The sequence below is a fragment of the Piliocolobus tephrosceles genome, chromosome 3 (assembly GCF_002776525.5).
Source record: "Piliocolobus tephrosceles isolate RC106 chromosome 3, ASM277652v3, whole genome shotgun sequence".
Lineage (NCBI taxonomy): Eukaryota > Metazoa > Chordata > Mammalia > Primates > Cercopithecidae > Piliocolobus > Piliocolobus tephrosceles.
The window spans coordinates 63,945,440-63,957,447 of record NC_045436.1 but is presented as its reverse complement, the minus strand read 5'-3'; the positions used below and the strand labels follow the sequence as shown (position 1 = coordinate 63,957,447).

General features: G+C 37.0%; 1 protein-coding gene across 3 annotated transcripts in view; it reads left to right on the top strand.

Annotated features, from left to right (window-relative positions):
- Positions 1-10,025, top strand: part of FAT4 (FAT atypical cadherin 4) — a 186,916-nt gene extending 176,891 nt beyond the window's left edge. For 2 of the 3 annotated variants that reach the window (XM_023217612.3, XM_023217610.3), the window contains exons 17-18: positions 4,442-4,703; positions 7,000-10,025. In XM_023217612.3, the coding sequence (XP_023073380.2) occupies positions 4,442-4,703; positions 7,000-8,867 (2,130 nt within the window). In that variant the 3' untranslated portion in view covers positions 8,868-10,025. The remainder of the gene's footprint in view (positions 1-4,441; positions 4,704-6,999) is intronic. The other variant, XM_023217611.3, reaches the window with a different exon arrangement.
- Positions 10,026-12,008: the final 1,983 nt, after the last annotated feature.

Genomic DNA, 12,008 nt, shown 5'->3' with positions numbered 1-12,008 from the left:
CATTTGGCAATATCTGGAGATCTTTTCAAGTGTCACAGTTAGGAGGTGAGAGAGTACTGCTGGCGTCCAGCGGTAGAGGTCAGGAATGCTACTAAACAGCAGCACTTCACAACAAAGAGTTATGTGGCCCCAGATATTAGTGCCAAGTGGCAGACACTCTACCCTTATCTCCTACAAGAGAACATCTTCAGGTTTTAACTGTACCTCTATGAAACAAAGGACCCAGTTCCAGAGTTAATAAAACAACTGTAAAAGAGAACACATAAGCCATTGTATTATATTATTATCTGGTACTTACAATTTTCATTGAAAATAGTATTTGAAGTAAACAAAGTAAAGAAGCAAAGAAAGAAACAGGTCTTCATCTTCTATAAGGAACGTATTTTATGTGTTTTGAGAGGCTTTGACATTGAGGTCTGTGTGTTATCTGTTAAGCTGCTTCCACGTCTTTGTGCCATTTAAATGACATATGAAATATTTCTGTACTAGCGTACACTTTAAGCCAAGGAATTTAGTCAAAATACAATGTGGTTGAAAAAAATCAGAGACAAATTTTTTTCTTCACTAAGAAAAAAGCTCAATGTCAGGATCCATTTTTGTCAACATAAATTCTATTTCCAACAGGACAGCAGCATACAACTCCAGATTTTGTTACATTGGTAGCAATAACTTAATTTTTTTTTTCCTGAAAGGAAAGTAAGTGCTAATTAATAAAAAAAAAAAAAAAAAGGATAATACAGACCAAAATGCATACTTTTGTATGAAAATTTTGGAAAGCAGCTTTTCAAAGATTAAGAGGCTTGGTAGGTAAAGAGAATAGGTAAGAAAAAATAACAGCAGTGAATTAAGAATATCTAAACTGAAAGAAAGTGACTGTTGTAAGCAGGCAAATTATTTGGATGACAGGAATATCAAGTGCTTATACAGACTAGGAAGCTAGTTAGGATGGACTTTTACTTATCAGTTAGCTTATTGGTCACCAAGACGCCAGGGTTTCTTTTTTCTTTCTTTTTTTTTTTTTTTTTTTTTTTTTTGGCTCCTTTTCTGACCCTTTAACTCTTTCTTATGGTTTGCATTCTCTCTCTCTCTTTCTCTCTCTCATTGTCTTTTCTATCATTCTGTCTCCCTCTCTCTCTACACACATACACACACACAGAGAGAGACAGAAGATGGGGACATTTTGTGAAAAATGAGCAAGGGTGTTGGGTACATGGGATTGCATGTGGTTAGAAGAGAGACAGGGTGTCAGTGTCAGGTATGGGTAGCAGTAGCAATGAAAGGAGAGAGAAGAATATGTAGAATCGATTGGGTTTATTCAGAAAAAAAATTAAGAAGAGAAAGTTTCAGAGAGAAAAGCAAAAAGAAAGCATACTTGTTTAAAACTTTGTAGGCCAATATTTAACTCATTTCACAAATCTCTCTTCATTCATGGTATACCTTATAGCTCCATATTTGATGTTCTGTAATAACAGTAATGTGATGGACTTTATTTCTACTCTAAATCAGTTCTTTTGTTTTGTGTTTGTCTGTTTGTTTAAGTGGGCAACATAGGTGGTACAGAATAATTGGAATAAGGAATTCAAAGCTCTATAGATACAAGTTAAATAAATGAACAAATAAATGCCACCATGAGTTGCATAATGACAGGAATACATTTCAATAAATGCATTGTTAGGTGATTTCATTCTTGTGCAAACGTCATAGAGTGAACTTACTCAAACCTAGATGGTACAGCCTACTATACACCTAGGCTATATGGAATAGTCTATTGCTCCTGTGCTACAAACCTATATGGCATGTTTACTGTACTAAATACTGTAGGCAATTGTAACACAGTGGAAAGTATTTGTGTATATAATCATATCCAAACATAGAAAAAGTACAGTAAAAGGTTACATAGAAGATTTTTTTGTGGGGAATTGGGGACGGCCTGGGCAACAGGGTCTTGCTCTGCTGCCCAGGCTGGAGTACAGTGGCATGATCTCAGCTCACTGCGGCTTCCACCTCCTGGGCTCAATTTATCCTCCCAACACAACCTCCCAAGTAGATGGGACTACAGGCGTGTGCCACCATGCCCGGCTAATTTTTGTATTTTTTGTAGGGATAAGGTTTTTTGTGTTGCCCAAATGGCAGTTATTGTGAATGAAGCTTATAGGACAGAAAGTTGCTGAGTCAGTGAGTCATTAAGCAAGTGGTGGGTCAATGTGAAGGCCTAAGACATTATTATACACTTCTGCAGACTTTATAAACACTGTACGCTTAGGTTACACTAAATTTATCAAAAATATTTTTCTTCAGTAATAAATTAACATTAGCTTACTGTAACTCTTTTAGTTTATAAACTTCTAAATTTTTTAACTTTTTTCTCTTTTGTAGTAACAATTAAAACACAAATACATTGTACAGCTGTACAAAAAGATTTTCTTTCCTTATACCCTTATTCTGTAAGTTTTTTTCCTATTTCAAACTTTATTTCATTTTATTTTTACTTTTAAACTTTTGCATTAGTAACTAAGAAACACACACACACAAAATACACATTAGCCTCGGCCTACACAGGGTCAGTATCATCAATATCACTGTCTTCCACCTCCACATCTTGTCCCAGTGGAAGGTCTTCAGGGTCAATAACACACATGGAACTGTCGTCTCCTATGATAACAATGCCTTCTTCTGGAATCCTACCTAAAGGACCTGGATGATGCTGGTTTACAACTATTTTTTATATCATTAGAAGCAGTACCCTCTAAAATAATGTTAAAAAAATTTAGTGTAGTAAATGCATAAACCACTAATGTAGTCATTTATTATCATTATCAAGTGTTATGTATTATACATAATTGCATGTGATATACTTTTATACAACTGGCAGCACAGTAGGCTTGCTTACACCTGTATCCCCACAATAAGTAATTTGTTGTGCTATGACATTACAGTGGCTCTTGGGTCACTAGGCGATAATAATTTTTCAGCTCCTGTGGTTCATCATTGACTGTTTAGGAGTAAATAAAACGAAGCAAAGATTAGCACGATGTTTTAAAAGTGAGGAATTATATAAGTGTTAAGTATAGTACTGCCAGGGAGAAGGAAAACATTAAGAATGTTATAATGGGAACTTATATTTTTATCCACCCCAATTTGTGGTATATTCCAAGTTCTCTTTCATCAAAAATTTATTGAATAAAAGGATGACATGATGAAATCAATTAGGAAGAAAGAGCTGGGAGCAGGCTTTTCCTATTTTTTTTTTCTTCAAAAAGGACTCTAGCTATAACCAAAGAGGGTTGCTGTTTTTACTCTGTGTCATGAGATGTTGCCCATTTGATGAAATGTTATTGTCATTTAGCTAGAATTTTCTGTGTTTTTTTTAGTTTGGTTCTGAAATATATTATTATCTGGAAAAATTGCTTTAATAAAATATTACTATATGAATAACATATGTAAATGTGTTAGACATCTTTTCCGTAAAGTACAAATGAACTGATTTTAGTTTTACCAGATGTGTTTGTTGCATGTAGAAATAGCATTTGATCTGAGTGATAAAATAAACTGATCCATCTTTTCATTCCCGTTATTTGAGGAACAGTGCCACTGCATCCCCCTGCCAACACACCAGCTTTGTCTGGCAGTGGTAACGGGATATGCTCCCTGAACCAAATGTTCATCTTGCCTCATAAATTATCTCATTTTCTAAAATGGTCTGCTCAGGATACTGGAAACTCAGTAGCTGGAAACTGGAGTGGGAGCACCCTGTTACCCAATGTTCTCCTGGACAAAATAAAATAAACCAAATATCCCTTAGATAAATTGTGAAAGACAGCCAAAGTGAAGGCTTGCCCAGATACCTCATTAAGAATTCACTCTTTGTTCATCATAGTTTTTGATCTCAATAAATGATATAAACAATAGGCATCATTTTTTCCTAAAATTTGTGTGTAAAAGATGAGAGGTAAAACAATTATTTTCATCTTTATTTTTCATCTATGCTTCCTTTTTAGCTGAGCATTGCTTTTTCTTTTTGCAAGTGATTTTCACAATTTCTTAGTACTATGGGCCTTTTACTAAACGAACCAGCATAACACACTCCAATGGCAGGTTGTCATTGGAATACAAATAATTTAAAAAGGTATAATTTAGTTGTCTTAAAATGGGCATTTGCCCCTTTATTATTTCAATTGTGTTCTGGAAAATAATTCATTGTGTTTTGAGAAATTAGGTATACATACAAGAATACTTTGAAAACCATTGAAACTATTACATATAAAAGTGTATGTTGCCTAAAATTGTAGAGACAAGGTGTGTAAGTACATTCTAATACAACCAGATTCTTTAGCTATTCCATCTGCTGTAGATTGGTCAAAAATTTAAGTTTAGTTTATTAATGATTTTGATTTAAGCATACCATATTTTAATTGCATATTATTTATAATATGTTTTACAGATTAAGAATGGCAAAGTACATTTTACATCTGATGCAGGAATCGCTGGGAAAGTGGAGAGAAATATTCCTGAAGTGTATGTTGCAGACGGCCACTGGCACACTTTTCTAATTGGGAAAAATGCAACAGCCACAGTATTATCTGTCGACAGAATATATAACAGAGATATTATCCACCCTACTCAGGACTTCGGTGGCCTTGATGTGCTTACTATATCACTTGGAGGAATTCCACCCTATCAAGCACATCGAGACGCCCAAACAGGTAAATGCTTCTGTTAAGTAGAGTCACAAGGGAAGTAAAATTGTTCTTCAAAAAGTAATTGTTTTTTTCTTGTGGCATGAGTAGCTAAAATCTATACATTTAGCATGAATCTCATATACAGTAAAATTACATTCAATAAAATTTATGCTTAAAAAAGTAGTTTGATGTCTGATAATATCAATTATAAATATCCTAAGAATGTCATAACTATATTCAGAAAGTTTGTAATAAACTATTAGCCACCACTTTCTCGAGCAGCTTGCATCGTTCTTACCAAGGTTGTAATTCAGTCCATAGTGTGTTGATGCTTTGCTTGTCCACCAAGCATTTTGTATACATTTGTTCATTTATTTATTCATTCACAGCCACTCTCTTCATAGTCCATTAATGGAGACAAACATTAATCAGATTCTTACACAAGTAACTGCATCATTCTAATGTGTGATAAATAATACAAATGAAGAATGTAGAATTCTAAAATACAGTGAAAAAACAGAAAGGAAGGGGAATTTTGCTGTGGAATTGACATTTATACATAAATCTGAGTGATGAGGAGGATAGAAGTGTATGAAAGGCTAATTTATGTTGATAGGAATTTTTTAAAATAGTTTGTCAAAGTTATAGAACACAGCACACTGGGGGCTAATGTCATAGGTAAATGATGAAGTTGGAGAATGAAGCAACTTCCTGACCATGTTGCAGTTTTGGTCTTATTTACAGAGCAATGAGAAGTTATTGAAAACTTGAATCACAGTAGGAGCAAGTTAGATGTGCAGTAATATTACAGATCATTCAGGCTACAACATGGAGAATGAATTGGAGGAGGGCACGAGTGGATCTATAGAAATGAGGTGGGATCTGGGCAAGATGTCTTGTGAACTCCTCCTACTAGTGTGGTGACTGAGGAGTCAGAAAGAAATGGATAAGCAAGAAGTACTCTGGGAACTATAATCAACCAAACTGTTGGTGATTATGGTAAAATTCAAGGAGGTTTCTACCTCTCAACTCAAAGAAGAGTAGGTCAGCAAGAGAGGAAACTGCAGAACTCTGAAAGCAGCATATCTCTGAGAAATATTAGATTTGTTTTGGGACATTTTGGGTTTGAAACATCTTTGAGAAAATCCTTTGGATGGATGGGCTGGAAATCAGAAATAGACTTTAGCTGGAAATATGTATTTAAGAGTGGTCAGTATCAAGCAGGTAACTTAAGTACTGGACATGGATGTGATCATCTAACATGAGGGTGTAGAGTGAAAAGAAAGCCTAGGACCTCATCTTGAGAAACCCTAAGAGTTACTGGTTATAGGTAGAGGAGAATAAGTCAGAAAAGGAGACAAAGTAATAGGAAGGAAATCAGGAGTATAGGAACAAAAGGAAAAGATGTCACAAAAGTACATGGTAAAACATATCAAGAATGAGAATGTCACTATGGTAGAACGATGCATTCAATAAGAGGAAAAAATGCATGTGAGAGTAATAGATTTAAGGCATAAAAGTTAAAGTCCAGGTCATAAGTCTTTCGTATATGTTGATTATAGAATGTTGTAAGAAAACAAGCCAATGGAAATTATGCTTTTTCGGTAGAGTCAAAATAGATTGTTGGGCCCTGAGATAGAAATATCAGCAGTGCTAGCACACTCAAGTGTAATGAAGTGTTTCTTAACTTTGTATTTTATCTTTATCATTCCCCTAAGGAGATACTTAATATAGTCTAAACTTTGCCATCCCTAAGTCATAAAATGTTAACACCAGAGTTATGTTTTTATCTTCCCTTTCGAGGCCCACAGACCATTGTAATAGCTAAGTTTTATTCTTTTGTTCCCCAAGAACCTATGTTCCACACCTTTGGTGCATTATCACCTTCAATGGGAATGCATGATTTAGTAGTTGAAATCATTGGCCTATTTCATGTTCTTTACAAGTTTTAAAACATACATTTTATTTGTATGTATGCAATTTTTGGTATATGGAATGTAAGAAGGAAGGGAATTGATAAATAAACAAATGAGTAAGTAAAAGAAAATTCATCCTGCCCAAGTCATTCATAAATCTTCAGAATGAGTGAGATTCAAGCAATCTGCCCCATGTTTGGTCACGGTAATCTTACGTCCCTTGCTAATGTATGTTATAAGATGCACAGCTTAATTACCTTTCAGCTGGACGATGACTGAGACTGAGGTTCTATATTCGTATGAGGTGATTGTGGAGCTTCTCTTTACAAGATGTCAGCAGTGTAGTATAAGCTTTTTTTTTTTTTTTTTTTTGTAAAAAGCCTTACTGCTGCTTTTTCTCCCAGCAGGTTTTGATGGCTGCATTGCTTCTATGTGGTATGGTGGAGAAAGTCTTCCTTTCAGCGGGAGGCATAGCTTGGCCTCCATCTCAAAAACAGATCCCTCGGTGAAGATTGGTTGCCGTGGCCCGAACATTTGTGCCAGCAACCCCTGCTGGGGTGATTTGCTGTGCATTAATCAGTGGTATGCCTACAGGTGTGTCCCTCCTGGGGACTGTGCCTCCCACCCATGCCAGAATGGTGGCAGCTGCGAGCCAGGCCTGCACTCTGGCTTCACCTGTAGCTGCCCAGACTCGCACACAGGAAGGACCTGTGAAATGGTGGTGGCCTGTCTTGGCGTCCTCTGTCCTCAGGGGAAGGTGTGCAAAGCTGGAAGTCCTGCGGGGCATGTCTGTGTTCTGAGTCAGGTCCCTGAAGAGATCTCTCTGCCTTTGTGGGCTGTGCCTGCCATCGTGGGCAGCTGCGCAACCGTCTTGGCCCTCCTGGTCCTGAGCCTGATCCTGTGTAACCAGTGCAGGGGGAAGAAGGCCAAAAATCCCAAAGAGGAGAAGAAACCGAAGGAGAAGAAGAAAAAGGGAAGTGAGAATGTTGCTTTTGATGACCCCGACAATATCCCTCCCTACGGGGATGACATGACTGTGAGGAAGCAGCCTGAAGGGAACCCAAAACCAGATATCATTGAAAGGGAAAACCCCTACCTTATCTATGATGAAACTGATATTCCTCACAACTCAGAAACCATCCCCAGTGCCCCTTTGGCATCTCCAGAGCAGGAGATAGAGCACTATGACATTGACAATGCCAGCAGCATCGCCCCTTCGGATGCTGACATCATCCAACACTACAAGCAGTTCCGCAGCCACACACCAAAATTTTCAATCCAGAGGCACAGTCCCCTAGGCTTTGCAAGGCAATCCCCCATGCCCTTAGGAGCAAGCAGTTTGACCTACCAGCCTTCATATGGTCAAGGTTTGAGAACCAGCTCCCTAAGCCACTCAGCATGCCCAACTCCCAACCCTCTGTCTCGACACAGTCCAGCCCCTTTCTCCAAATCTTCTACGTTCTATAGAAACAGCCCAGCAAGGGAATTGCATCTTCCCATAAGGGATGGTAATACTTTGGAAATGCATGGTGACACCTGCCAACCTGGCATTTTCAACTATGCCACAAGGCTGGGAAGGAGAAGCAAGAGTCCTCAGGCCATGGCATCACATGGTTCTAGACCAGGGAGTCGCCTAAAGCAGCCAATTGGGCAGATTCCTCTGGAATCTTCTCCTCCAGTTGGACTCTCTATTGAGGAAGTGGAGAGGCTCAACACACCTCGCCCTAGAAACCCAAGTATCTGCAGTGCAGACCATGGGAGGTCTTCTTCAGAGGAGGACTGCAGAAGGCCACTGTCTAGAACAAGGAATCCAGCCGATGGCATTCCAGCTCCAGAATCCTCTTCTGATAGTGACTCCCATGAATCTTTCACTTGCTCAGAAATGGAATATGACAGGGAGAAGCCAATGGTATATACTTCCAGGATGCCCAAATTATCTCAAGTCAATGAATCTGATGCAGATGATGAAGATAATTACGGAGCCAGACTTAAGCCTCGAAGGTACCATGGCCGCAGGGCTGAGGGAGGACCTGTGGGCACTCAGGCAGCGGCACCAGGCGCTGCTGACAACACACTGCCCGTGAAGCTAGGGCAGCAAGCAGGGACTTTCAACTGGGACAACCTTTTGAACTGGGGCCCTGGCTTTGGCCATTATGTAGATGTTTTTAAAGATTTGGCATCTCTTCCAGAAAAAGCAGCAGCAAATGAAGAAGGCAAAGCTGGGACAACTAAGCCAGTCCCCAAAGATGGGGAAGCAGAACAGTATGTGTGAAGTTTATGTACTGGCACTATAAAAATACAAAAACAAGAAATACTCAAACCATTGTAAACTTGCCGACTAGGTTGGGTCACATTTGAAAAACAGGCCAGTATGGACTAGTGGTGGAGGGAAAACTTTAAAAATAATAACCACAATGCTGCTGAAACAGACTCACAACAACTCTTAATTTAAACATGTGTGGTTGAATTTATTTCCCTGCATGCATTGTGTTTTGTAACTAGTTATGTGGCATGCAGCATTTGGAAAATTTTCTTATTTACCAGTGTTTGATTTGTGATTTTTAAAATTTGATACCTTTACCATTGCAGAAAAGAACTTGTGCTTTCCCAGTGGCGTATGTGTATTGTTTCCATTGTATTATTATAATTATGTTTTGCATTGCAAGATTCTTGATGTTAAACCATCCTTGTAAAGTGTAGACAGGAGCCCTTCTATCATGGAATGAAAGATTAAGTATATTAACACTTTTCAGAATGATAGTTTCCGTATTTGATGTTGCTCAGAAATGTCTGAGTATTTGAGTAAGTTTTACATGACAGTGGGTACTAAAATTAAGTCATTTTGTTCAGCACTTTAATGCTTTCTTATAGAATTGTCTAAAACTTCTGGATCCTTGAGCAAGTGATTATGGTCTCCTGACTTTCATGAGGCTTCCATTAGAAACAGAATGATTGCATGTTGTCCCCAGAACACTGCCACCTTGCTATGCGAATGATGTTCTCAGCAGCACTTAGGACACTCTTAAACGTTATTTATTGAAAAAAAATTTCTATGCTTTTAATATTTTAAAGAATTGACCTAAGGAAAGCCTATGATTGGACTTCTTTTCCAACCAGATAACATTTACTCTAAGTACCCAGTTTTTATAATTTATATGAAATGAGATTTCAACACTTACTTTCTGTCATTTTGTAGATCATTTTTTTTTAATACTGTGTAAAAACTTTTTTTACACTTAAACTGTGTTTTTGATACTGATATTTTCCTATGCTGAATAGTTTTCTTACTTTCAGGGAAGGTAAGAAAATACTTTTTTTATATTTGTTACTTATGTAACATTCATATTTTTCACATTTTGATATTTGTAACATACTGTATGCTTTCTACTTGTAAATGTCAACAATAGAATTAAAATATTTATTTAAAATATTTTGTATTCATAGTGTAATATTAATTTTTATCTTTCTATATTCTTTGTATGCCCAATTGAGAATAGTCTCTACTTGTCAATAGGGTATGGCTACTTGAACTGTATATGAGCAACATCATTTTCTTTTTAAAAAATGTGAATATGGATCATTGCCAGAACAGGTATTTTAAAGTCACTTTAGTGCATTCCTACATGTCAGAGTTCTTAGGTTTCCCTGGAGCATAATGAGTCTAGACTAGGTTGATCTTAGGGGACTGACTTTGTTGTGAAGCTGGTTTAAGCATTCTGGCAATAAATGTTTGGAAATTCCCAGTAGAATGTGTTCACTGAAGACCAGCTTTAGATCAGTCTTATAGCCATAGAAGCAGCAATGAATTAAAGCTAATTATGGAAAAATGTCTGGGTCTGATTTTCTCCAAGGACCCAGCCCAAAATTCTCTAAGTCCAAGGGTGGGTAGAAAGAATGATAGCGAAAGCTCCACTCTACATATGTGTCTTTAATTTATTGATTACTCTGCTGCATAATTCTAAAGAAACTGTACATGCTGTCTTAGCCAAGACAAACCTCTGTTTTCAGGAGTCATAGTTACATCTTAAATAACAGGACTTTTAAAAATTACCTCACAATCTCAGAACATATTTAATTAAATATCTGCCCCAAACCTAATATTCATTGAGAATACTATCCTTTAATACTGACTGTACCATATTGAATAGGAATTTTAACAATATGTATATTAACACCCACAGATTGAGGTATATGCCAGAATTATTTTGTTATTTAATAATGTTGACATTATTATTTTTTGGTTTCAGATTAGGAAGTATAATGTGAGTTTAATCTAAATCATGATATTCCTTTAGGTTGAAACACTGAATGTAAGATAATGATCTGATCTTCTCTTTTTTTGTCACCTGTGATGAGCCAACATGTTTTAGTATTTCTCTATGAATTTTATAAATTTATTCTCCAAATATGGAAACACGTTCATTGCTTTGTGTAACTTAAAACAGAATACAGTTAAAAAAAAACTCTGAAACATCTCAATGTCCTCAAGAATATAAACTCTATAATTTAGAACAGAGCTAAATGTAAGATGATAAACATGATTATAGCTAAGAGTAAAGGGGGAGGAACTTGGTGCCAAGATTACTCTTATTCTCTAAGAATTCTTTGTGAGATAGAGAATTACTATTCCCTTGACTAATCAATCCCAGTTTAGGAACATGATAGAATTCTCATAGGACAATTTCTAGTCTTTGGTGCTTCTTGGAAATCTGTTCTACTGAAGCAAGGCCAATATTTATATTAAAATAAATCAGAAATCTACAAAATGAAGGTCTCACTTTAAAATGGACAGTAATATTTAATTTATCGAAATATTGAAGTGACATATGGTGTACTATGGGGAGGAGGGATTATAGGCAAATTAATAGATTAGCAATCCCCACAAATGAATGGTTGTTAGTTACTTGCATGTTCACACATAAAATTATGACCTGAGAATTTTAATCCATCCCCTGTCAAGTTTTACTGGATTTCCTAGAATACAGTTGCACTACTCTGTAGAGGCCAGAGCAACTCCATCTTGGATGCTCATTTCCATGTCGGCTTCAGATTAACTCCGGTTTTGGGAATGCCTCTAATATTTCCAGTTTATCTATAATTCCTTGTGTAAGAGCTTGTACTAACTGTAAATCCTGACCTTAGGCAGATTCACATAGCAGTCTTGCATTTCCATGAGGGGTCAACTTCAATTGTCCTACACGTTTCTTTCCTATGATACATAATGCCTGGACTGGGGGTTAATGGTGCAGAGATCTGCCATTTTGTCTCTCCATTGCCTGAGGCACAAGCATGGCTTCTGTTCATAAGTCCCCATTGAATGATTCTTTCTGAGCAACTGGATATGTCAGCTTCTTTCTTCAACCTCTCAGATTTTGAGGGTAGGGTTGCATAGACTGACTCACTGCAGAACAGA